General features: G+C 47.5%; 1 protein-coding gene across 1 annotated transcript in view; it reads right to left on the bottom strand.

The window, feature by feature from the left end:
- Window positions 1-4,262: 4,262 nt before the first annotated feature.
- Window positions 4,263-27,949, bottom strand: part of LOC144157789 (thiopurine S-methyltransferase-like) — a 25,165-nt gene continuing 1,478 nt past the window's right edge. The window contains exons 2-8 of the mRNA XM_077688548.1: window positions 24,535-24,627; window positions 21,587-21,716; window positions 20,685-20,737; window positions 18,309-18,383; window positions 16,289-16,374; window positions 7,120-7,164; window positions 4,263-4,468 (exon numbers count right to left, since the gene is read on the bottom strand). Coding sequence (XP_077544674.1) covers window positions 4,362-4,468; window positions 7,120-7,164; window positions 16,289-16,374; window positions 18,309-18,383; window positions 20,685-20,737; window positions 21,587-21,716; window positions 24,535-24,627 — 589 coding nt within the window. The 3' untranslated portion in view covers window positions 4,263-4,361. The remainder of the gene's footprint in view (window positions 4,469-7,119; window positions 7,165-16,288; window positions 16,375-18,308; window positions 18,384-20,684; window positions 20,738-21,586; window positions 21,717-24,534; window positions 24,628-27,949) is intronic.

Genomic DNA, 27,949 nt, shown 5'->3' on the forward strand with positions numbered 1-27,949 from the left:
AGCTGGGCGTTCACGTCTGTTACGGTCATGAGGTCCTTTCACAGCTCAGGGAAGGGAAGGGGTTTATAAAGTTGAGAGGACTCGACACATCGAAGTTCATATTGGTTGGATTACTTGGGTGCGAGCAGTATGACATGAGGCGGGAGATTTAGCCGAACACATTAGATTTAGCCTAGTTTTGTGAGGACAGGCAGTGGCTTGAAGTCTCCGTAGTATACGCCTCGAGCTTCGCGATCGCTGAGCCGCCTGCCGCCGCTTCTCCGCGGCGCATACGGGATGGCCGCTGCGCAACTGATAGCGGCTGGTGCAGTATTTTGGTTCTTATTTACTTGTTTTTGCCTTTTTGCGCCGTAATTAAACAACTTGTTATGGTGATGTCTGTAAGGAATAGTACGTTTATGGCACTTCAAAAAACAGCTGCGTCTTGACAGAGTGCTCGAACGCCAACAAGAGCTACCCGGGAACGCGGTACTGCGGGCTTCTTCGCCGCTCTTAGGAGCGTCGGCGACGGCAGCATCATATCACCGCTGTTACCTCTGAATACTTCAGCCCAAGGGAATTCTGTTGTCGCCTCGCTTAGACCTGATACTGGCACAGTGAGAGATTGGTTTCACTTTGCAGCGCGGACAACGAATGCGGCTTTGTTTCGAATATATACGTGGTAGAAATATGTGATTCGGGGATGTAATTACCTATTAACTGACAATAAATTGCGCCATTTATAGGAATAGATGCCACGCAAACATGTTAAGCATATTCCAAGCCTGTTGATTGTTAAATATGTGCCCACTAACGCCAGAGAGCAAGGACCAAGGAGAGGTAATGAAATCACAGAAAAATATATGGTCTGGCAGTCTGGAAGCAACATAACGTTCACTTTTGTGTTTCGACTTTAGCAAACAGCTGATTACTCGGCGGACAGATTTTTTGCAGTATGCAGTAAGTTCACAAGCGATAAAAGGTGTCGTTTGGTATCTCATAAGGCCTTCTAATTCCACTTTCTTGCGAGGTTCTGCAGGCTCCCTGTGCAATGTGGCGATGTTTCAAAGAAGCGTTTAGTCGTGGACGCGGATATAGTCGGAGGATATATGTAGCAGATGACAAATGTTTGCGAGGGCTCACCTCCCAACAAGACGACCAAGCAGTAAATTCTTTGTCGTGTGCTGACTGCCGCATGTAATTTTGCATTATCCATCGTACGTATTGCGTAGAATGTCCGTGAAATGTATGCCACATTAACGTGTTCAGGGTAGTGATCAATATCTGAGATATGAAGCGTAACCGGCGTGCTGTCAGGTATGAGTGCTCCGCTAGATTGCATAAGCACATGAAACCGATTTACATTGTAGTTACGTATAGCCGTAGGATAAGCATCTGAACGACCGCTGCTTGTGTAGGTACTGTTAGTAAATTTCACGGCAGCTCCACGCATATGCCGGTTTCGCGACGCCGGCCTGTGACACACAGCTGGCGCTTATGCGGGCCGAAAGTACCACACTAAGATCGCGTCAGAAGCATTTACACTGCCGTAAAAACACCACATTTGCGAACAGAATGACTGCTCTAAATATGTATTTCTAACGCATACAAACGAAAAATATCAGTCGCGAACGTGCAGCAAAAGCAAGGGCGAAAGTGGAGAGCGGGCCGCTAACTCCCGCGACTGCTTTCGAAACGAGCCGCTAGGTGGATTTCAGTGGCGCCCCTACAGCCAGCGCTCGAGGCGTAGAACTTCTCTTTTGATATGCCTGGTGCAAAGGGAAGAATATCGTCGTGAGGCGTGCTAATGTTAGGTTAGGGGATATCCTGTTACTGAGATACACTGGCCTGAGGGCCAGTGTATCTCAGTGTTGCTTTAGAGGCCTGGGAAAAATATATGCTGAGTTCCTGATGGGGAAATCTATGTGAAGGATGTTCAGGGTTCCACACCAGGTGGATATTTTGGTACAGTGTGTATTGACTTATGAGCGCCTGAGTAGTACGGGTCATCTTACCCGTGAGGAAGCTACGACAGGCAGCATGGATCGGAAGATTGTACTGGCTGCGGGATTGGGAGTAACGGGGATGGCAACGACCAATCCTTCATCTTGAAAAAACTGTGGTTGATTTCTCTGGCATAGGAATTGGTAATAAAACAATGTGGAACGAAACATGAAGCTGAACATGATTTGCGGGTCGGTGGCTGACTTGTGTGTGTGCTTGGCTAGCGACATCCTGCTGGTGGGTCGTTTCGGCAAAGGTGTACTAGCGTCGTTTCCGTGACGGATATGACGTCAGCGATACCTTGGTGTATACGGGCATTAAACACTTTCGTGTTAAGACATAAAACCCGAAAACAAACAACCATAAGTTTAACATACCCTTTAGTACTAAAGGTTGCTTCCCCGCAAGGAGACCCTGTATGCAGGGGTGCACCTTTTACAGTCCGCTTGCTCCATTATACTGGCGTCATTCCATGGCGGATATGACGTCAGTGAAATCTTTGCGTATCCGGGATAAAACACTTTCGCGTTCAAAAAAGAGGCAGTACACACAAAGACCGATGCGACGAATGGCCATAGCAGAGATATCAACCAGCATTTGATTCAAGAAAAAAGTCATATAACATATAACCCACCCTGAAATACACCACAGACAATCACTGAAAATACTCCCGCGTCTCAGGATGTTGTAGTTTTGATAGAGGGGCAGGTCAGCACGTCACCAGGTGTATTTGCCATAGCCAGAGATGAAAGATATCGAAGAAATGGCTGGCGTCTATATAGGTGACATCGGTATTTGTACCGTGTGAGGAGCGGTGTAGTGTGGATGTTGTGTTAGTGGTGTGTTGGAGATGCGGCGCACCACGACAGTGTCTTGGGTAAATGCCACGGAAGTTAAAATATGACTTGAATATTTCATGCATTGGCTTGGGTCGTTACCCCAACCGTTCTGAAGAAAGGGCCAGAGCATGATTTGTCTCTCAAGGGTAATTTGGGTAGATTCATTGCTGAATGCAGGGAACTCTCCCGGGTTGCATTAAGGTCAGATTTCTGAGAAGACCGACAAATATAAACCATGGGGCGTGTTCTTTAGCTATCATATTTAAGATCACCCTATTTTTAAGATTGATCTGCTGTCTAAGGCTGATGAGATAAGAATTGTAGGAGTAGCTACAGAGGACACAGCCTGTTTGGTTGAGACTTGCGAGGATAGCGGCCGAGTTCTTGTTTACTTTCAATGCAAGAATAGCACGAGGCCAAGTTTGGAGGTATAATAGTTCCTTCGTTATGACAAAGGTGGATGTCCAGCCACATGGGTGTTTAAATCTTACGTAATATTTGGGATGAGGTACTCCTTCAGATATGCTTGTAGACGTCAGAGTGGCGTGGGTATCACCAGCGCACCAACAAAAAAGGTGAGAGAGAGGGAGAGTAAACGTTGTTCGACAAAAAGATCGGCCACCTCCGCGATTGAGATGCGAAGATTGAGGAAACAACGGAGTTGGTGGTCTTCACTATCTTGTCTCCACTTAGGGTCTCCCCATCTTATGGGTAGATCTGACACCGATCCAGCCTAGCGCACTCCGTTTCTCTCAACTAGAACACTGACGCGTCAGAGCTTACGTCTTCCCTATCCGCCACCAGTGCCCGAAGCGTGCCTTGCAGGTGAAGGTCCTCTTGCAGGTGCAGGTTTTCCATGACTGGCAGATCCGGATTGTTTCGCCCACAGGCTTTCCCAAAGTAGACCGTGTATCACGCGCTAGGACCCGCGGCCAAGTCTAAGGCAAACACCCGCACTACAAACTCAAAACAACTGCTGTGCACAAGAAATGCAATCAGAGCTAAATCGGATGGGCGCCGGTTTCATAACGCGAGAGGCCCATAGAAATTTCTCGTTAAAAAATTATTTTACCTTTTGGGCTGATGGCTGATATGAGGGACGGGCTGTTGTTTGTAACCGGCTTTAAGTTATTCGGCATTTCTATAAGTGTCTGTAACGGGTAGCCTTCGGGCTCTGTTTTGTAAAAACGGGCGCCGCACTTGTTTCAATGTTCCTGGTTGTCACTTTGTATAATTGATACCAGGAGTGTTTGATAAATAAATTTATCTATACAGGCAGGCAGGTAGGCCGACATTGAAATGTTTGGGTTTAAGTAGCCGAAGAAAGACTATATGCTTCAAAAAATGTGTGCAGCAAAATGAACATCCATGTTTTGTTGGCTTCACCGTCTTAACCGCATCGTAGTGCATCTGTTGGATCGTAAAAATACACCGTGTTAATACGGGCAAAGCTTTTGCGTTCTATTGTTTATTTTGGTAGGTCCACATGGAGTCACTGCTGAGCACTCCTCGAGCAAATGTCGAGAGAGCTTGAGTCGGTTATGCGGACATAATCCAGACGTAGCAGTAGACTGGCCCGGCTCCGTCCAGGAAGGCCGCCTTCTCAATAACGTAGCTGTCAATCTTGGCAACCCTCGCGACATCCCCTGAAGAAAAAGCAACGCTTTGTGTAAGGAGCAGAACGCAGAAAGTATATCTGAATAGTTTCGTTTTCTTCTTCCCGCATTTAGAATTAGCGCGACAAGTTTTCTCAATAGATTTGATGGTCGGCACACTTATTGAGACAATTTTTGTGGAAAATCAGGATATAAAGGAATGGGATTTGCAGAGGGAACTGTGAATTCTATTTAAATTTGATGACATTAATGTTAGCATTCGTGATAACCAGAGGATTCCTTTTTTCACAACGTCCTCCCCGCCCCGACACAGTGAGAAAACTAGTTGCCTGATCATGTTGCCCGTTTCACTGGCACTGACGCTTCTTCCAATTTTATCCAGTTCTATTTTCGGACAGCCTAATTAGTAAGCGTTGCTTGTAGCGTCAACTGCGCTTCGGGTCGGCAGACTTGTGTACAGTTGCAGACTTGCAGTGATGATAATGTTAGCATTTGCGGGCATCGGGAGACTTTGTTTCAGGACAACCATTTTGGATAAATAGAGGCAACTTAGTGTTCATAACCACAGGTTGCAAAGTGACTTGACTACCATATGAACGTTTTTTGCAACAGTAAAATGTTTTGGTTTTAAGGCATACGTCATGCCTTCAGGCATCTGTTACTACTGCCACAATGAAAGAGACAACCTGCAATGACGATTTCATTTTGTTGCATCGGTGGCTGAGTTGCTAAGCCGTTGTGCTGCCCAGCACGAGGTCACGGGTTCGATTTCCGGCCGCGGCGACCGCTTTTCTGAGGGAGGCGAAAAGCAAAAACGCCGTGTACGAGATTTCGGCGCACGATAAACATCCCCAGGTGGTCAAAATTAATCCGGAGCGCTCCACTACGGCGCGCCTCATCACCTGCGTTGCGTCGGCGCGTTAAACCCTACAATCAATCAATCAATCAATCAATCAATCAATCAATCAATCAATCAATCAATCAATCACTCAATCAATCAATCATTGCTTGTTTGTGGAAACGACACGGGATGCTCCTCCACAGAGGGCTTAGTAAACATGCTGAACTGACCAGAGTTTGTTATTATAACTGCGCATAAGCTTTGATGCTTTTTCTATTTCGTTTCTAACTAACCGCCCTAAAACATTAGTTGATACATGTATTCAGACGGAACAATCTCGCATTCATTTACAGTGGGAGCACTGCTCATGCATGGTGGCTTTGTTAAACTCTAAAGAAACAGTGGCGCATTTAAACGAAATGGCATATATGACCAATCGTAGAAGCGTTTTAACTAAGATTACGCATTCTGTTGATTGTTGGAAAAGCAAATTGCTAGTACTTTGCGCAATTGGTTAAAAAGAATCAGAGCTCCTTCCATCTAACGAGACAGATATATTTGAAACGCGAAGCTTTCTCTGCAGGCAATTAAGTAAGTGTGCGTTTGCGGCCGATTGGATTCCAATTCAATTTATTTGGATGTTCCAGTAGCTTAGAGTATAAGTAGATGTGTGCTTACAGTTCGCACGAGACATACACCATCGACGACTTTGCACTTGCACATTGTGGCTTTTTGGTCACTGCTGAACATATTCGGAGGCTCGGCAAATTATAACGCGACACAGGTGGCTTGCGGACGTTACATCGAATGCAGAAACGATTCTGCGTCGTAGGGCCCCTCACCGTTTGGCCCTTGTGCGAGTAGTGATGAAGAATAAAACGGAATGCGCGTGGAAAAGCACCTTTCCAAAGAGAAAGACGGTTAAAACGCGAAGCTATCCCCCATTCCACCTGAGACAAAGTCAAATTCCAGAATCTAAACTGCTTTACACCGTGTCGGAATGACGTAAATAGGATACACGTGTCCTACATAACGTGAGGGAACCACGTTTGATTCCGACCACGGGAAGCCTTTTTGTTCTTCTGTCATAATCGTCTGCGTTATCCACATCATGCGTCCTTAAATTTGCGGAAGCACATTGGGAGAAGTTGGCTTCCCTGCAGCACGTGTTTTTGTCACGATCTGCGGTGCAATTGAGGCATAAAAAGCTGTCGCTTTAAAAACGATGCGTTAAGACGGCAAGATAACATACCGCCATAGATTGCGCCTACTGGTTTTGCGTGCGTTGATTTATTCTAGCCTTCACGTTGGATGCTGCACTATGCAAAATGGCGTGCCCCGCTCCCTTTGTGTCATCATAGCCACTACCATTGTGACGTGGTCCATTGCACAGTGCCTTATTTAGCTCCCATTCCTTTGATCCATGGGCAGCGGTACGTTAGTTGACGTTCGTGAGTCAAACTGTATAAATGGTATAGTCTCATACAGTCAAATCATATCGAGAAATCATATTTTGGCAAACGAGACCAACACTGGCTCACGGTGGATATTTTCAGATGAATGCTTCACGTCGTCGGAGCAACCCTGGGGAAAGTTTTATTAATTTCTAAACGTTCCAAATGCGGACACGCATCGGAACATCAAACAGAGCTCGTGTTGGCCATTAGGCTCCAGGAATTTTTCTCGCTCCGGTTACTTAGAAATGGTTTCTGACTCCGGCTGCATCAGGATAGATGGCTTGCGGTAAGCAGACCTCGATGTTGTTCAGAGGAATGGTGTAGCTAGTTTGGGGGGAATTATGAATGCGCCGGGCCAGCGCAAAGCTGCACGTTTTACTTACCAAAGTATTCACGCAGCGTGGCTTCATCTGCACTCCGTGGGGGACCTGGAAAAGGGATATTGAGTGGTCAATCCTTGTCCTGATCACATGTTTCATCAGCGGAAATTTGGGCGAGTTGGTAATACATTGGGGTGGTGGAAAGCGCGAACAAACAGCGGCGACAAGTGAAGAAAAGGAAGCGAGCGAAGCGGGCTTTCGACCACGTGTTTTAACTCCTGATATAAGAAACGTGAAAAAGTCACCTCTCCCTCCCTCCCTCTCTTTCTCCCTGCCTCTCTCTTCTCCCACACACACGCACACACACACACACATACTCGTACACGCACACGCACACGCACACACACAAACACACATACACGCACACGCACGCACACACGTACGCGCGCGCACACAAACTGTGTGCGTGTCATGAATCAACCAAACAAAAATCTAAGTCCCTTTCTCAACAGAAAGATGGTTAAAACGCGAAGCTACACTGCATCGAGCATGTCGGAATAGCGAAATCGGTTAGGCCGACGCTTCACAACACGAGGGTACCGGGTTCGATCTGGACCTCTGGAAGCACTTGAACGCGATAGCGTTATTAGGCTCATTTTTCGTTTTCCCCGTGTCTGCTAGCCATCCGCTATCAGCCGTGCTCATCAAGCGTCCACGGAAATATGTCACCGCTGCCACCCGGAAGCTACGACTGAGGCAGCAAGATTCCAGGGTCGGTCTGAATTGTATAATGGCGCAGGGGCAACTGAGCTGTGGAAAGGAGGACAATGATACTACGGAGGAGAAGAAAGAAAGGACAAGCACATTCAGCAGGTGGCGCGCATGCGCAGTGAATTTCGTCCACCGCCCAGTCGGTGATAGCCCACTCTACAAACAAGTTCGTTAGCCGTGCCTGCAACTGACGCTATCACAGCAAAGTGTCTTTTCACCAGAACATAAAAAATGCAAATTATCTGTAATTCACGTGTCCAGCTACCCCTGGGTTACGACGCACTGCGCAATGGAAGGCTACGGAATAACTTCGACTACCTGAAGATCTTTAAAATGCGACGAAATCTCGACAAACGGAAGTTAGTTTTCTGCGTCCATCATAAAAACTGCTGCCGTGGCCGGAAATCGAACCCGCTTCCTCGGACTGCGTAGCGCGATGTCTTAACCACTGAGCCACCTCGGCGTGTTTCCTACCCCAGTGATGCGGCACCAACATTAGGTCGCCAAACTAAAACAGGGGCAAGGGATTATCGCCAGCTCCTCACAAATCGAGGACGACATTGATTACGAGTAGAAACGAAGTAAGCTAAAACCCAGCCATTATCATCATTGTCATCCTGGTTGTGCCCACTACAGGACCAAGCCTCTCGCAAAGATCTCCAGCCACGTTTATCAAGTGCTAGTTAAGTCGTCCCTTTTCCCCCAGAGTTCCCCCCTCTCCCCCGCAAACGCTATAGGGTACAGCTGAGGACGCGATAAAGGGATCGGGTACAAAAACTTAGTATAGAGGTTTTCAATCACATGAATTTTCAAATCACTTTTCAATATTCCCGTGGTTGTCTCTCCCCTGCAAGCTCCTTTTGATAAATGACAGAGGGCTTATGTATTAACTTAAATCTCTGCTAAACTCGGGGAAACAACCACCCTATTCCACTCAACTGTGCCACGCGCAAGGGCATGCTCAAGGGAGAATAACTCAAACATCACATATTCAACTTCTATCAAGACAGGGAGGCAGCTTTTACCAATTCGTCACCTCCAAATCAGCGCGAACTGATGAGAGGGCAAGGAAAGGAAACGCTGCATAGGGTGTCCAAGACTTCATGTTCCACCGTTAAGCTTCCTACCATCGCTTTTCCCCCTTTTCCAAGACTCCAACTATTTCTTCTGTAGCAGAGATCATCTCTCTCTCTCTCTTTCTCTCTCTCTCTCTTCGCAAAAAGCGAAAACGTTCAGTCCGGCATACACATCAGATCATAAACACTTCGAGACGCTGACATTGACACCCTCTCGCTAAAACTTACCAACCCCCCGCAGCCGCAACCTTCGACGATCACATCTCAAGCCAAAAAGCGCAGAGGGCCTTTGTCTATCCCGGGCCACGGCGATTAAAAACCCTCGCTGTTAGTGTTTCCCTCTTAGCTGACCTTCGACGAACCGATAGCAAACACAGAAACTGCTTTCCAAAACACTCCCTCGGAGTGGAAGTAAAGCTAGCGCGTCTTACATTTTAACACCCAAACGCAGATGTTACCTGAACTTTGTTTCTTGTTGCGCTTGATGTGGCTTCGCTTATCATCATCCTCTTTTTGTGAAACTCATGATGTAAAGTTGCCTTTTTGTAGCGCGTTTTGGCAGACATTGAACGCAGGCATCGAAAGCTTCGCTTTAAGACGCGATCAGGTGTGGCCGTCTAACCAACGTGTATTGCAGAAGGACTTAACACCGCCGGACTCGGATGCAGGATATAAAGTTGTTTCATATGTTGTTGGTACAAGCAACAAAAGGTGGCATCCACTTATGGAAGTGCAGTGGCCGTCGGTATGTTACGCTGTCCCACTGCTATCATCGCCTGCGCATGAGATCGCAAGCACGAGTACTCTGGCTGGTTAGCATTGTCCACGGCTTACGTTTCTACCCTTGACCCGCAGACCTACCTATCCTGTAAGTAAAACACCTTAAAATTGTTCGGAGTGGAGAGCCGTCAGAAGTGCTACCGCAGTGGGTTCTTGGTTAAGACAAGGTATGGCGTCGGTAACCAGTTCTCTGATTGTATTCTGCAGTGGCGAATACAGTACTGAGGCAGTGGCGATTAATGACGTCTAGCAAATGGCCCTAACTAGAGTTGACGCGCTCCCTCTACACATACCTTTCATTCTTGTCCTAAGTTGGAGTTGGTCGGCCGCGAACGTGAGGCTTGAAGGCTTCGTTTGTGCGCAATGAATGACGAAACGACCCACTTTGCGAGTGAAGCCCAGGGTAATGACCATGATCACGTGTCTGAGTTTTCAAACGAGCATCTAGAACGCGCGTCGTCGATGCCCACCAAACCAAAACCACAGTGAACATCGACTTGAAATCACACCAGGTTCTGACGCGTTCTTCGTGATTCCATATCTGGTATTCACTGACAGACAGATGACACATATTTTTATTTGGGGTGGCTCGAGGCCGCAGGGTTAGAGGAGGTTAGTAATGTCCGGCCATGGCTGTCTCACAAACGAAGTGCCACAACCCGGCGATCGTAGCTTGGTGCGGATCACGTGGCCTGATCTAATCCTCATAGCAAAAAGACCGATAAGATTGGAAACCGCCCTGTCTGTGCCGGTGGTGCCTGCGCATGGGCATAACGCCCGTATCTCGCAGAAAAAAAACACCACCGTGCATCGTCTGCCACGCTTCAAGCCGATTCTCGGCAGTGGCGTCAATAGATCTCGCATGAAGGGGTGGCGCTCTCCCTCCCCTCGTGAACTTCGCATCACAGGAGAATGAAACCGCGGCGGCGATCGAACGCGACACGGAGCGTACGAGGCTAAAGCTGCAGTTGCCCGCTACCACGGCTGTCGACAGAAGTGCCATCTAATGCATGGGTGAGTAGACAAACAAAAAAAGTCCTGCGCCTTCCCGCGAGGGGAACACGAGTAAATGCAGAGCATTGGGGCCTCAGTACTGGTTGAAGGCAGTGTTGCTTCCATCGCTTCTTCCGTGATGCTGGAGTAGCAGACACGAGTAAACTTGGGAGCGAGCGTCAACCAAGGAAAGAAGGAGCAACGCAGTGACTGAAGCACGAGCGATCGCTAGCCGCTTTATATTTGCAGCGCGCGCAGTAGAGGGAGAGCAGTACGGGGGGGAGAGCGCGCATGCGCAAGCAGCGCGCGCCCTTCCACGCCCCACCACGCTGCTATCACGCACCTGTTACGCCGAGACCACGACTGAGCGAACGGGCTGACTACGACGCATGCGCGCGCCAGCTGCTGTTGAGAGAGAGGAGGGAAGGAGGAGAGGTGCACCTGCTGCGGACGCGGAGCTGTGGGCGCCGTCCGACGCAGGAAGAGGCGAAGCTAAGAAATGCTCTGCATTTAAAATAATGGTTTTGAAGAAACGTTTCGCGCGTACGCCGATTTAGATACTATGGTGGTGTTGCAGCTGGTGCGTGCGAGGCCGTCTCCCGAGCTGTGCCGTACTGGCACTCTAGAATCGCTAGATAAGATACAGAGTACCGTCACTGCGGCACGCAATTCAGCAACGGCAGACATTTTGGTGCTCATCAGTGTTGCCAGATTGCCGCTTCTGCGGCCTCAATGCTACCTTTCACGAGGTCATTTGTAAACAACACTGCCGAAGTCGCAGAAACACGGCATTTACGGACTCACTTCTGCCGATGTAGTGCTGCGAAGCGCGTTATCTTTGATTCGCGTTCGCAACGACGTCAGTCGCGCGCAGCCGCAGCGCAGGGAGGACAACGTGAGACTATCACAGTTGACCCACAGAAAACGCATAAACAACAAAATGGCGATGCGCATAAACTGTCGCAGTGTCAACAAATGTCACGTGATGGAAACTAACCAATGATCACGGCGGCGCACGGAACATTAGAGTGCCGATCGGAACGGGACGGATCGGATCGGATCGGAACGGAAAGAGTGCCGATACTTTGTAACCTTATATAGTGAGACTGGCACTCATGAGTAGCGTACGCGCAGGCGAATCGCAAGCGCCGTTCGAACAAATCGCTTGAGTTGGACTTCCGCGCGGCATAATTTCGGGCAAAAATATTTACGTTTTCCTTGAACAGGCGACAGACCTTCAAAAAAATGGCCCCATCTCCCCGCGAGGGGGACTCGAATAAATGCGTCGCATAGGGGGTGGGTGTATTGCGTTAACGTTTAGTGTTTGGGGGGTTGGTGCTATCACGTGTGCACCACGCAGCTATCACGCCACTAGCACGCCGCTGAGTCGCCAACGCACGCCGCTGACGACGTAGTTTGAATGAGTCAAGGATATAAGGCGCGTTCGTAGCCTTTCATTCTGTGTCGGTTTTGTGGCGCAGTGGGAAGAGCACCATGTACCTCGCGTCCCGCCCACAGGTAGTGAATGCGCTGTTTCAGCAGCTTCTTGACGTAGTTTGAATGAGTCAAGGATATAAGGCGCGTTCGTAGCCTTTGAATCTGTGTCGGTTTTGTGGCGCAGTGGGTAGAGCACCATGTACCTTGCGTTCCGCCCGCAGGGTCGTGGGATCGAAACCAGGCGCCGGTAACTGTTATTTCTTTTTATAGTGTAGGGGGAGGCTGGCTGCTGCGGACGCCGACGCACGGGTGACATCGTGAGTTATACAAATGCTCTGCATTTAAAAGGTTATCGGCTTTCACTAGCATATGCGTGCGACTTGGCCCATGACGACGCATTTCACGCGTACGTAGGCTCCAAAATTTTCAGCGTTTTACCTAGACGTACGACGACTTCGACTATGTCTGGTGATAGGTGGATCGTAGGGTGCTGCAGGAAACAGTATTTAGCGTCAAAGTATCACTTTGCGTTCAGTGGGGTACAGTATAAAACATCAAAGAGCTCTTGGTGTTGTGTGCTGTGATGTGCTGTATCGGTCGCGAGCATGGACAAGTGCCGCCATCTCGTGGAGCCCGACTTAACCAGTGACATGTGACTTAGTGGCTTCGCCTTAGCTACACAGACGCTTGGCGGCACACACACACACGCGCGTGAATGTAACTTATACCACAAATTCGCAACACCCGGGAAGTTAAAGGTGAGGTGGTCGAGCTTTGTGGAATCATTTAATTTATGATGGATGCCCACTCATTAAAATTATGGGTTACCTGCACCATGCACTTAAAAAACGCCGGATCACGCTTGTTTCATGCGGAGAAGTTAAATTTATGGATGGTGGGTTTTCATGGGTGGCGTCATTGAGGGTAACAGGATTCGAGCTTCCCTGCCGTAAGACGACCCATGGATTTATACCATCATCGGGGATCTTTCTGTTCAATCCAAGCACCGCTTTCCGCCTAGGGCCCTTAGTGGCCAAGGTTTCCACTTCGTATTACGGGGTGACCTTCCCTATAACACCAATTACAAGCCTAGTGGTCGGAAGTGGCTCCTCGTTATTATACGGGTATTATATTATACGAACATATATATGCCCTCATTACACTGGTGACACCGAATTTCTCACGCGTGAGCCCATAAACAGTACACGCGGCTGTTTCCACCGTACTGCTGGCAAGAAATGGACTCTTGCCTGCGTAAAGAAATTCGTTCCCGAATTGACTGTCAACACTGCAATACGCAGGATACCCAGCCGGCCTACCATCTCAAGCCTTCGTCATGCGCAGTTCATCTTTATGACCGTAATGGCATCGACCTCTAGGGCTACGTTCCATGAAAACCTTCTAGCAATCACTGGAATATTGTGGCCGTGGAATGTACCCACGGTACCCCGAAACTATGGCACTGTCCCCTGCCTTCTAGTTCTGTGCCATTATGCAAAGCGAAAACTACTCAGCCACAAAGGGCGTGTCTTCTTTTCTGGGGCTGTTGAATCACTCCCGGTGAATGCCACTGTTCCTACACACAGAAATGGTCTTGTTTGATTTATAAATAACCATTTAGTGTCCGCAATGTCCGCGCTAAAGGGGACGATAAACTCGGACTCTTGTGCAAAGTTCAAGCGCGAAAGCGAGAGGTTTACACAAGAAAAGCTTTAAAAAATTTTTATTTAATATTGAAACACCTCGAACACCCTCCCGTTTCTTCTCGCTGTTTTCATTGACGAAAACTGAGGAAGCGCATGCTCTAGGCCTGTATAGTTTCCCTTTTCTTCTAACACGGTATAAGTTACATCGCCAGGCTAAGCGCCGTGGTCAACATACAGGAAACGAAAAAAAAGCGGTGGTTAAACGAGGTAAAACGCGTTTGTCGAGAACTCATCGCTTTTCCACCTTCCTCCACCTGTGCTTTTGGTGAAGTGCCTGCCAGAGAGCCACTTTTGTGGCAGCGGCTAGTGCATCTACAGCTGCACCCGATACAACACTCACAGACGCTGACGGGCGCTGTCTCCGCGAATGCACAGTAAACTTGGATACAGCCAGCGCCTCTGAAGGCTGACGTTGAGCCGCTGTTCATTTTCACTGCGCCGCCGCCAGAGGCACTGGCTGCATCCAAGTTCTATTTTGACTCAGCTTGACGGTCAAATTGATGGAGCGATGCATTTCTGTGTTTGTACTTATAGTAGTGGAGCTGTCACTCCAAAGATGTTTATATTTGGTTTATTGGGCCATTTGCCTTAACAGAATTTGTGCCAGCACAAGATTTTTTAAAGCTTCGTTTCACCTCCACCGCAAGCAAACAAAACGCGCAGGTAAACTGCGAACAGGGTAAGCGCCAGGCACAGCTGGAGGAAGTAAAACAGACAGGAAACCAGCGTTTGAGAGGACCCGAGTGCCTGCTGCATTCATATCGCAAAAAAAGAAGAACGGGAAGTGTTCGAGGCCTACGTTATAAAAAAAGATGGGGGACCGATGTGTCAGCAAACCTTCAGTTGACCTTCTTTCGAGTGAGGTGGATTATCTGGATGATTAGTTAGGCGAGTGCGGCAGCTGTAATCATTTCCACACGTGGTGCAACTAGTGTCACATGGTGTTTTTCGTGCCTTTATAATCGCTTTCGGATTGAATAAAGCTCAGTTGTTAGTGCGCCCCTTTCCTGTCTGTTTTACTTCCTCCAGTTGTGCCTGGCGCTTAACCTGTTCCCATGACGAAGTACCAACTACCTCGCATCGACACATTATTTCAGTAAACTGCGACGTGATCTAAAATTTCAAATGCCAATTATCGATCATTGACAAAGAAGATGCCTCCAGAGAAAAGGTCTAGCGATCCCTGCTCCTGCCCCCCCCCCCAACTACACTCAGACTCTTCAGTCTTGGTTAAACACAGTCACACCTGTAAAACAGACCATCAGTGTTCCCCTCGTTGGGGGGGGATGAATTCCCCATCTCCCGTGGGGAGTAAAGATGGCTGGTGGGCAAATAGTGTGCTCCCACCAGCTAAATGTCGCTTACAATTGCATTAGAAAACGGTATATTTGTTAAGGCGTTACCAGGTTGCTCACAACGGCTGGAAGCAGCCTGGGCTGACGTTGTGCGCGCGTCCGGGAGACTCTCGGTGTGCTCGTCTGTGGTGTCTCATAGAGTTTGATGCAGTGGCGTGCCATACCGGGCGTTGGCCATAGCAGCTAAAAGCGCTCCTCTACTGCTTGGTTTGGCTTGGCACATGGCTTACATTTATTTCTTGTACGTTCTTGCATGAAGCCTTTAAAAGGGCGTTAAAAATGATGGTTTTGAAGCCCCACTTTTGTATTGATAAAATAACATTATATAATATTTTAGAATGACATTTTTGGTTTTTGCAGCCACAAGCAACTTAACAAGCCGCCAAGTAACCGTGGAACGGTTCTTCGCGGTATGTGGCGGCTCGCTCGCTGAAGAGCGGCTGACTAAGACACTAGCGCCAGAATTTCCTCTAGCGCAAATTAGTATGAAGCTGTATTGTGTGTCCCAAGCAGCGCAATGACGTTTGGCGCGGCGTAGCAACACGGAGGCGTGCTGGCTTCCTCGGCTCACTTTGCCAGTCTACTTAAAGAAGAGTCATAATCACCCACGGCTGCTCTGACATCGCAGGCGTCTTTTGGAGATCAAGCAAGCTTTCACAGAAAGGCACTTTTTGAGCTGCTTCCCCTATCGATCCAATGCCTGCTGAGTGTAACGTCTGACAAGAGCAGAGGTTGTGCATATAATTTAGCAGTTTAAAACCTATGACAATAGAGAAACGTTCTACCAAATGAGACCGTTATCATGTACGGAAATTTAAAATGGGTCATGGTGTGTTTTGTGAGTCAAGGAAACCTGGCCCATGAGCCCCAGTGGCCGAGGATGAGAAAGGGAGGCTCAACTGTCTGTCTCCTGAATTCTGTCGGCTCTTTCCTACTTCCCCATTGAGTTACTGTCGCTGAGAGCCATTCCAGATACCCAGATGACATAATGCTGACACTGTGAAACAAACCAAATATACGTAAACCCAGTAAAATACCTCAGCTGAGTGTCATCACATGCTTGCTTAATTAAACTTCGTATAGGGAGTAACAGAAAGCTTGCGCAAGCACTTACCCTTGTACCACGGAGCATCGTAGACAACCGTCCACATGCCGTACGAAAAGCCAGGCGCCAGGAGGGACTTGAGCACAGAAGCGTACCTAAAAAAATGACGGAAAGTCACACTAACTCGTCAGGCCGGGTTCAGACTGATGCCGCAGCTGTCATAACAACTTTAAAAAATGACGCCATTTCACGTCTCAGCCAACCAAACTGCGTGGCACGCGTTTTTTTAAGTCGATAGATCACGATATGGCTTTGGCGTCGGTAGTCTAAACATAGCCTAAGATTTGAAGGCAACGAAGCTGTGCGCAACCTTCACGACCATCACGACAGTTTAAGCCCATCATTGCAGCCGATGGGCTCCTTCTTTGCTGCAGCAACGACCGTTAATCTATATTTGTTTCTATAACGACGGAGATATAAATAGAAGAAGCAGAACGAACGAACGGAACGCGTAAGCTTAAACTATGCGCCAGGAGATGCAACGTGTACCCTATCACGTGTTCTGTGTCGAGCACGTGGCGTGATTCCTCTCCTCACAGTCGTAGCTGAGTGAGTAAGCAGTTTGACTCTCGGGTAGTAACTCACGGTTGTAGCCGAGTGGGTAAGACGATTTCGTTGATCTACCAGACGTAGGTAGGAATCCTCCAGGTGCCGGTGATTTCTTCTCTTTATATATGGAAAGGCGGAATCAACGGATTTCGAAACAGCTTTGCCGTTGAAACAGTGTAATGACCAACACCGTGACGAGGTGGTCAGTGATGGTTTTTTCATCCACCGGAGTCGAGCACGCGGATCGAATTGAAAAGCCTTACATATATAGGCGGATGCCGGTTCAGAGATTACAAAAAAAGAGGGACGCAGGAGGAACTTCGTCAACGTAACGAACGAACTTTCGTCTTTATAAAGCCAATGCAGTACAACAATGTTGCTCGAAACTCTTCAGGATTTTGGGTTAGGAAACCATCCGTTCCTTACGGCCTCATAAATAACTCACCGACCAGTGCGCCAATGCTGTTATCTCGGTCTGGCTGGTTATCTTTTTCCAGTGCGGCATTTCACAAACAATCACAATGCCGCGTGAATGCGAGAGCAATGTTTTCTCGTCGGCATGAAAGAAAAAAAAACACTATGCCGATATTCAGACATTCTATTTCGCGGATGAACTGCCGCGTAATGGGAATTTTAATCTTGTGCCAATTAAAGTAACCTGGGCGAAAACAGGTCTTGTGAAACAGCATCTGCACTGGTTAAAAAGAATGCGCAAAAGCGCTCTCTGTAGAAATTTATCAGATGGAGTATAGCCTTACACTATCACCTGAACACCGCCATTGATTTAAATTGTGCTCTGTAGCATACCGAATAGAGTGGTTCAAATGAATTCTGCACATAATGACTAACCATCAAGAGTACGTAATATAAATTTCATGTAAAAAGGGTTTGCCGGGGCTACACACCAGCCACGCACCAAATAGCTAAAACGAAGGGAAGCTGTCTTCTATCAGAAACATAATCGTAGCGTCATGCACTACCACCAGGAGCCGCGAATTGATTACTGTGATCCGTAGACGTTACGTGTATATAGACGTTACGTGTATACGTGTAAGCCCGTTACGTGTATATATAAGAGAGCCACCTTTCAGTAAAGGAGTTATGGGGCGAAATTCTGAGTTTCCGTTTAAAAATGTGCATTTCGCGTCCGTTTCAGTCACGGCGTAATTGCACCTACGAGGTCACTGACCAATGATATCGCCTTGCTCGTGCTGCGTCACATCTGCTCATCTGTTTTCAGCCAATCAGGGAACATTCCATGCGGATACTTTTAAACGGTCATAAAATGAACAAAAACAGAGTTCCTCTCGTGATCTGTGCTTGATGGTGTGGTGCGTGCGCACAGCGGCCCCGTCCGGCCGACACAACAGTAATGTTTGTCAAAATAGTTTCCTAAAGTTACGCCGTTGTAATTCTCATTGACGGTTTTAATGTAGGCATAATGACATCAACCCGCTTCCGGATAACAAATGTGACTCACTTGGCTCTATCGTCCTCTTTCATGGCGGTGAATCCAGATCTGTCCCAGACAATATCAAAGAGACCGGTGCACTCCCTAATTGAGAACAAGAAGCAAACATTTGTTCAGAGTTCTTTTTTACTAATAAGGGTATCTGGAAATGTCCCGAACCATTCATCCGTTAGTGCCAAGTTGTATAGCGTGCATCTGCCTTCACATGAATGCCGAAAGCGAGCTTAAATTACAAGAGACATGTAGTAGACTTTCCACTTCTGGTGGAAAGAAGGAAAAGGACAGTGACCTTTATACGTGGCCCCAGCAAGAGGCTACGAAGACGTTGACGGACTTTATTCTTTCTGTGCAAGGATTGTGATTTTGAGCTAAACCTTGGAGGGACCTTGCAGGAATTTTTTCGAAATCCCACATGGTTTCAGAATGTAGTCAACAAACACATCCGGTACATAGAATAGGGGGTGACAAAATACGTCTGCCCAAAATTACTCCTCTAGCCCATCAGATAACATACAAGGCTCAACAGATTTTTGTATCTTTTCAGATCATTGCGTTATCCGAGGGCTTGAACTACTTCATTAGAGCGATGTGACAGCTAGCATGGATTGTAGCCTTCGATTTTAATCGTCTCCTGTGAGTATTGTGTCTGACTTCAAAAGTCTCGGTGTCCTTTGTGAAGAACACATGACCTGGAACAAACAGGTTTAAAATGTAGCAGTTAAACGTTCCCGTTCTATGGCGGTCTTACGAGGTTGCACTTTTCTTTCCCCCAAAAATCACGCTGTTGTAATAAAACTCTCTTTTCTCTATTCATAAGTACGGCTTCTTACAGGACCATTTTTTGAAAGTTTTTATATCAGTCCCGTTCTACGTTTATATAATGAAACACGAATTAGGCGGTATCAAAAAGAAATGAAAAGATGAAATTCTTCTTTTGTACAGATAGGGATCTTAACACCAAAGTACCAGACATAAAACGCATCATGTAGAAACTTGGCTTGTTCCATTTTGTCATATCCCTCTTTAGCTGCGCAATTCCCGAACATATTGTAACCAGAAACGACTTGCCAGTATCGGTACCATAACCTGGAAAGCCTACGAACATGATCAAAGCCTCCCATTTATACCTCGATTGACAATTTCCTGCATAACCCTGCCGCCGAGCTAGTTGAGGCCCATCTCGCCAGGCAGCGTCGGCGAATAGGCACGACTCCCTGCGCAAGGAGTCTCCTCACCAGAATGTGCGTGGCATCCCTCGACGAAACATCGCATCAACTACGAGACGCACATCCGCACGTAAGAATAAACATTGACGTTGCCCCTATACCTCTCGAGATAGGCCCTACTCACCACTCGGGGAAAAAGTGGCGAGAGCGTGCAGTCTCGACAAACGACACATACCGCACGGTTGAGACCGACGCCCCCGAATATGCCAGAAGGGGTGCCATGGCCGCGAGCAGTCACTAACCGTGAAGCGCATTACAAGTACGACCTTCCTTTTACAACCGCTACACAGGACGAAGAAGCGGCCATCGCTGCGTCCGTCTACCAGACAAATTCGGATACCGTTATTACGGACTCGCAAGAGCCTTGTTGAAACTTTTTTTCTGGCAGAATTTGCAATATAGCTCTAGAAATCTTGCTGCAAGAGGCACCCGAAAAAAGTTTGTACAAGAGCCCACTCGACCGCAACGCGACCGCAAACGAAATGTTTCCAGATCTATCCCGCCAGGCGACCCGATGGAATTGTTTAGGGACTACGTATCCTTAGCTTCCACCAGAAAATCACAGAGCATTATAAATGCCATAGAATGACCCATCCTCCCGCCCACAAATGTTTTACCAAAAGACAAAAGCACTGCCCCTGGCTCCTCGAAATAAACACATTTTCTCGTCCGACCAAACTCCACTTGCTTTATTCTACGCAGTACTTCCCGGTCTGCAAATTCTACGCGGCCCCGGGCACCCCCGTACCACATATTACGGGAGCGCTAGGTAATTCCCAAGGTTCCTAAAATCCCGCATAATACACGTGCGTTGTGGGAGAAGAAGCTGTAGAGCTTCGGTTCTGACTCCAACCTTCGGTTTTTTGAAAGGTCCGTTGCAGCAGGAGTCTCAACAGCAGGAGGTGCCGCAGGAGTTGTACCATGTTAAGTGCCTTTGCCAGGCTAACCTCGATCAGAAGCACCATTAAAGATCATTCGCTCTCCCTCTCTCTCTTCTATGAAGCCTTGGACTGAGGGCCCACCCCACATTGTGATGCTCGCAGTAAAGTTTATTTTCTCCCTTCACTCCAGCCCGAAATTTTGCGCAATGCGGAGAGCAGCGATAACTATGCAGACAGTCGCGACACCAGGCATTGGTCTACCAGACGGAGTTCCTTACCTCCGAAAATCGAAGATGTTGCAGATAAATATTCGCAGTCGGTGGTCAGGAGTCTGAGTAAAGGAGAAGGAGAAAATTGGCGTTATAGTCATTTCCACTAATTGTTAACTGGGCAAGCGTAAAACGCCAGGAGAAAATTCTCCTTCCTCATTGATATCGGCAGATATAGGGGGAAAAGGCAAGGGTCCTTGTCTCGCCGCTTGGGCCCTTTCTCGCGTGGGAAGATAAAGGGGTTTGGGGGGGGGGAGAAGTTCAAACCACACGATACAATCATGTATGACATTTGTAGCACAAGTTCAGTACTGATTGGAGAAAGATGTCGATTGGATATAATTCTAATAGTTGAGATAAGATTACCGAAAATTGATATCAGAGTTTATGGTTAAACACAGAGGACCAAAACTGTACACGTGCGAATGTGAAACCAAACGCATCACTCAGCTTTGAGTGAGCCTGTATCTCTTGGTACACAAATTTGAGAAAATAATTGAAACGATCAACCACAGATAAACACTCATGCTCACTAGCTAATTACACTAGATAGAAAGGACATGGGGAGTGGGGATCTTACAGGCCTTACTGTGGATGGAAATGTCGGCTTTAACGTAAAAAACGCCGGACGGCTGAAAACAGAAAAGGGCAACAATGTTGTCCGTGTCGATGTTTTGTTTTTCCCCGGTCCATGATTTTTCAGTTCAAGCTGAAATTTCCGGCCAGCATGAGCCAACGCACCCAACCCGAAGCAATTCTACACTGTGCACGGTTGGGGCAGGCTACATCAACCGACCCTCACAATGCCTGACGACTTGCCTAAAGATTTGTTGACAGCCACCATGAGCGAGATAGGGAATTCTCTGCTTAGGCGACAAGGCAAAAAACTCCTACATCTAAGCCACTCTTACCTGTATGATCTTGCATTTGGTGACTGGACATATGTCCTCTTCCATCTGGAGGTCGTTCTCCACGAAATAATCCCGGACGCACTCCTCCACCCACTCCACGCCAACTACGCTGTGGCCCAGGTCAAGAAACCTGCTCGTTTGAGAAATAGAGTCTCTAATTAAAGAGGCTTTGCAAAACTTTCTTCACTTTCTCGCAATCTTAAAGGAGTATTAAAAGAAAAAATTGCCGCGTATCTGCTCCTTTCGTTGCAAATGACGTCGAAAGACGATAGTCTATCGGCTTTTGCGAAGTAAATGACTCCCTTCGCTTTACCGCTCACCTCTCATGTTGTTCCTCTTGCGTCGCGCTCCTCCCAAGGTAAAGACGCCAAATGTTTTCTTAAATCATTTTAAATTTCCCGCGTTCCACTGTTCCAAACCGCGTGTCTCGATGCGAACGCTACCGTCGGCGAAGACGCGCGTTAATCGAGGCACCCTACTTCAACGTTTATAGAACCGCGTTTCCCTACTCCACGTGGGTTGCAAGCAGAACGTGGAAACTATCTAGTGGAACCTTGCGTAACTGTTGCCGGTTGATTTCTTAAAACGGCGCCAGAAGCCATAGTGGCGCGGGCGACAGCAGGCGACGGCGGAGTGAATTCTTTTTCTGCAGTTGATGAAGTATTTAATTTCGCAAAAGTCAAGCATGTTTGAATTTTTATAAAGGAACACTGCAAATACCACTTCTGTATTGATTTGTTGTCTCATATTTGCGTAATGTCTTGTTCTTCTTCAACAATGTTGACAAGTATGAACATTACACCGGACCAAGACGGGTAGATTTAGTTGTGACTATATGAGACTATTGCGCAGGCATTGTTTTGCTTTGGCCGGGTGGCTGAATCGAGTCACAGACAGACAGACGGACAGACAGACAGACATACATACAGACATACTGACAGACCAAAATTTATGGGTTTAAGTAGCCCAAGAAAGACTATCGTCTTTAAAAATTCGGATACGTTTTTTAACAGCTATAGGTTCCCACGAGACCGCTAGTCATAGAATGGCAGATTAAATTATCGAACGCGGCAATAATAGTTACTGACAGCTTCACTTATTCGTTTCAGTTTCGATTTCGGTGAAGCGAACACCGAGGCAGCCGCCCTGACGGGAAGGCGCATTTGACGTCACTGTCCGGGTCGCAGCACAGGCGATACCAATCTGGGCACGCGCGCGCGTACCAGACGGGCCCGACCGGCCGTAGTAGCTCGTGACGTCAGTCCCAAAAACTGTGACGTGTTGGATTAGGAGGAAAAGCGCGCGAAAACAATGGCCAACAGCCGCGCGGCCGCCTTTACACGTCACGAGAGCTCCGACGTCGGCCGTTCGGGTCGAAGTGCCGATGACGTCATGAGCTTGCTCGATGGCGCGGATGACCTTCCTCGTGCGCGCAAGGATTAAAATTGATTTAAAATGTGTTCCACTGAACGGTTACGGTTTAAACTTTCGAGGCGGTATCTCCGCATACAAAAACAGCTTTTTACATTTTTTGCATAGCTATCCGAGCTTTGAAATTTCGTGTCAGTACTCCTTTAAATGCTTGCAGAACGAAGCCACCCAACATATTCAGTACTTACACTTGTGGGTCGCAAACTACCTCCGGCAAAAATTACTGCTCTATGTCTATCAGATGACTTAGAAACTTACTGAAAATATCGTTCTCTCTTTCCTGGTCTTGGCGTTCTTCGACCGCTAGTGTTACGTCATTAAAATCGTGCATCAGCTATTTGCTGGCTTTTCTTCAGTAGCAGCAATGAACGCGCTCGATATATCGAAGCAGAAACAGAAGATTGATGTGCTTCGGTGCGGCCACTTCGTCCTGGCGATAAATATAGCTTTCGCAGTGGTTCCAGCCGCGAAAGAAAAGTGATGGCATCTATCGAAAGTGTTGCAGAGTCCCTATAAAGTTTACCATTGCCCAAATAGCTACACTGTTAGCATCAACAATTTAGGTTAACAATTTGAATGCACGTCGCGGCTATATATGAATTATTGCTGTCTTTTAGTAGTAAGGCAATAAACTGGTTTGTTTTTATTCTGCCACTCAACGAATCATCCTCAACGATGGCGCCTCTCAGCTTGAAATCATTAAAAAATAGACAAAGTCAAGCCTGTCTTTACAGAACCGGGATACATTGAAGTATTGTTGAAACCTTACCGCCAAATAACGCGCTGCCAATTCTTGTGTAATTGTTAGGAGCACAGTTCACACAGAACTCACATCCCGTGAGCATTTCCTTATGTTGAACAGCTGGTGCAACCCATAAAGGAGACCATTCCCGAGCAATCGTCTGCACACTTCGAAGATCACCTCTCCTCTCTCTCTTCCTCTGTCTGTCTGTCTGTCTGTCTGTCTGTCTGTCTGTCTGTCTGTCTGTCTGTCTGTCTGTCTCTCTAAATAAAGTTACGTATCCTTGCGGAGATCTTTTGGAAGTCCAGAAATGGTTCACAAGGAGAATCAAAGCCCCTTTCTTAAGAGAAAGAAGGTTAAAATGCGAAGCCTTCTCCCATGCAATGAAACCTCAGTCAAGGTCAACGTACAAAATCCAAGCACTGTGCAGAATACGGGTGTAAAGGAGAGAGCATTGGCTGACAAAGGACAGATGAGCGCAAGCGGCGACAACAAAAATAAACAAAAAAAGGACGTAAGCAAAAGAGTGAGAGCACGGAGGAGTGAGAGGCATGTCGCGTGTCAAGGGCATCCGCTTAAAAGGGTGCCTGTTACAGCAGTCAATGATCCAGGATTAGATACAGTAAAAAAGAGATATAAAAGTACAGTCGGGCAAAAGAGTTACCCGGGTACAGGTTCCCTTTTCAATCGCGGTTAAGAATAGCCAGCATAAAAAATGTAAGCGGACGGTCGTAACCCTCTTTTGATGAGGCGTTGCAAAACATGTGCTACTCACCACTTCAGTTCATGTGCTTTTCCACAAAGTGGAAGGAACACACGTGCCTCTTTTTTTCCAGCAAGGATGATATCCTTGTGCTTAAGCAGACTCCTGCGTAAAATGTAAAAAAATAGATGTCTATTTGTTACAAAATAAGAGAAACATCCCGTAACAAAACCAACACCAAGTTCTTGCTTAACTATTCCAGACCTTATACGGTACGCAAAAAAAGGTTGCTTTTGATGAAAAATTTGTCGCAGCTACTTGTTTTCTGAGCACAATCACAATCCGCCCGCTTGTAAGTTTGCCCAATCGCGGTTAAAAAATGCAGGCTTCTCGTAGAAGATGCTGCTCTTGCATTGGCGACTGTAGCCGGACCCAGATATCAGCCATTAGGCCTCACCAAGCGGTAAATGAGAACACGTTCTAACGCCCGCAAGCAAACATGACAGCAACGCGGAGTATGGTTGGGTGGTATCGCATAGGCGGAAGATTGTTTCAAGCGTGGGAGGAACAGCTATACGGGTGCATTGAAGTTGCATGAACATCGTGACATCGCAAGGGTAGCTCTGGTAAGTCAGAACCGTCTGAAGTCAGAAAATCACACAGTGTCGTGTGAGATTCAAACTGAAAGGGTAGCGACATAGCCAGAAATATTTTTCGGGGGTGCTATACAGCACCGGCCAAAAGAAAACTTCAAAGGAAAGAGAGCATGCGCGCTAACATCATTTTCATTTTCTGATCAAATTTTATTGTTCTTTTACACGAATTGGTATACCGGCGTGGTGTGTGAACCCCGTGGACAACAAAGGTAGAAATCAGAAGATGATGAAAAAACCAGGGGGGAGGGGGGGGTTCTGACACTTACCCCCCCCCTGGTTACGCCCCTTAGTGGAGTTAACAGACAGGAGACTGAAATGCTAGTGAAGGAAATGCGTAATTATAGAACGTTGAGAGGTACCTCCTGTTATTAGCAAATAGGAGTTTACTCGAGCCTACCGCGAGCAGCAGGGCTACGTTAGAACGGTACCAGTGATGTAGCTCATAATAGAACATGAATAATGGCGCATGCTATGATAACGGTTTAATCCACGTATTAAAATCTCCGACAAGTACTGCAGAAAGACTGAGCATGTCCGAGCTGTTCCGCCATCATGCAAGGAACCGCGCTGCAAAGCACTACACACCAGGACCCGGGCATGCATGAGAGCATCGTGAACATTGCTTTTTTCTCTGTTAAGATTTCATCATCACCATCGTCATTAATATCATCAGCAGCCTATTTAGGTCCACGGCGGGACGAAGGCCTCTCCCATAGAACTCCTTCCTGTTCTGTCCTTCGCCGCTCGAGTCCATTCCTTGTGACCTAATTTTCTTATTTCGTACCTTCGTTGAGTTATTCCCTTCCCCTCCTCCTAGTCTGGTCTCTCGGTATCCACTCTGTTAACCTGGTATTCCACCGGTTGTGACTACATGGCCAGCCCAAGTCCGTTTTTTTCTTCATTTCAACTCTGATATTTTGCACTCGAGTTAGCTCTCTGATCCACGATGTTAGCTTCCTGTCCCTAAGCGTTACTCGTATTATTATTAGCTCCATGGCACGCCGTGCGGGTCTAAGTTTGCTTTCTAGTTGTTGTTTTTATTGGGCCATTTTGCCCCTGGGCATGGAAGTAATTGAAAGAAAAAAAAAGTGTCGGAGGCAAGTGGCTTTAAGCACTACAGAATGCCATTTAGGCCAGTTTCAGAAAGAAAGTCCAAGCGCTGCCTTTCTAGTTTTTTAGCAAGGCGCCAAGTTTCCGCTGCATACGCCATCACCGGCAGCACGCATACTATTCTTTTCAGTTACAGAAGTAGCTGATATTTTGTTAGTTATAGTTACATGATAGCTGGGGTTCTGAACAAGAAACACCCAGTTTAAAAACTATCAAATAATAAAATTTGGCGGCAGACTTCAAACGATTAATAAAGTAAGTATACGTTCTATATGCGAAAGCTTGTTAATTACCCCAACCGACTTGCTGCGTCAAAGCCCTACGTGAGAGTCGCTCAATCGAAACTAACTGAGCCCTTCGTACGCTATAACATGTATACCCCAATGGTAAGGTAAATCACCAGTGACATACTGCCTATTAGTAATGAAGTGTCGATCACATTTACGCGACTATTCAGAGCCAAAAGAAATGTTTTGACAGCGGAGCTCTTGCACTAGCCGTAAGTTGACTGTTGCAGAAAAAAAATACCAAGAAAAAAACTCCCCCCACCTCCCCGAAGGGGATCCTGCGGAAATGCAAATGCATTGGGTGCACCGATGAGTGCGCTGCGGCAAGCAGTCACGGAGAGAGGCGCGCGCTCCACTACATTTATATATATTTTTCCGAGCGCAGCGAGCGGAGAGAGGGTACGCGGAGAGGAGAGAGAGACCCGCAAAACACGCCCGCCCCGCGCGCGAGCTCTCTCCGCCGAGCTCCGCGATGCGAGCGCCCTCACACGCCCGAGCACGCTCCTCCTCTCCACTCACTCTCCGCTACTCCGCCCGAGCTCCGCGATGCGAGCGCCCTCATACGCCGAGCGCGCTCCTCCTCTCCCCTTGCCCTCCGCTACTCCCGTCCGAGCTACCACATGCTCCGGTTGCTAGGCGCGCCACAGCTGTTGCTAGGCGCACGCCGGCCAACGCACGACAACCCCCGACTAAGAAATGCATTCGCATTTAAAATGCGGAGCGCTTGTGAGCGTGCCTCGCGGCGACCGACGAGTCCCTGGCTCACCCAGTGGCTCTAGCAAAAAATAAAGAAATAACAAAAAAGGAACTCCAGCGCAGTCGTCAAGAGCTACCGCCCATGTAATGCTTGGCAGGAGGAACGCGGCGATAACGATGCATTAGCCGATCACTACTATTAGCATAGTGAAAAGCAAAGACAGAACACGTCAGTAAACAATTTCAAACTTGCAAAGATGCGTGGTGATCTGTCCTGCAGTGCTCCCGTATAAAGAAATTCTGCAGCTTCGCTATGTTCAAGCCCTAAGGGAATTAGTGAAAGTTTCGCCAGTGCAGCCGGGGCAAGTCTGCAATGCTGAGGATGACTCTGCATCCACCACTCGCCGTGAAGAAGACGATGACTTCTTCGATGCACATGACGTCGATTACTAGCTCCGCAACTATGCAAATAAAAACTGACACTGAAACTGAACTATGTGTCCCGCAATGCTCACCAACAACAGCTTCGCCATTCAAGTCTTGCGCGTGAGTGCAAACTTCCCTGAATCTTCTTTTCTCAGTTTTCTTACCCGCAACACTTAAGCGATTGATTGCCCCATAAAGCAGCCTCTCTGGCGCAGATTTCCTGAATCATCTTCTTTGCCCTATGTCGTGTACTCTTGCCAGTGTACGGAACAAAAACTCGGAATGTTCGCGATCTGTTTCTGTGCGCTGATC

This window comes from Haemaphysalis longicornis, unplaced genomic scaffold (genome assembly GCF_048455015.1).
Source record: "Haemaphysalis longicornis isolate Haplotype H1 unplaced genomic scaffold, Haemaphysalis longicornis Haplotype H1 scaffold_10, whole genome shotgun sequence".
Lineage (NCBI taxonomy): Eukaryota > Metazoa > Arthropoda > Arachnida > Ixodida > Ixodidae > Haemaphysalis > Haemaphysalis longicornis.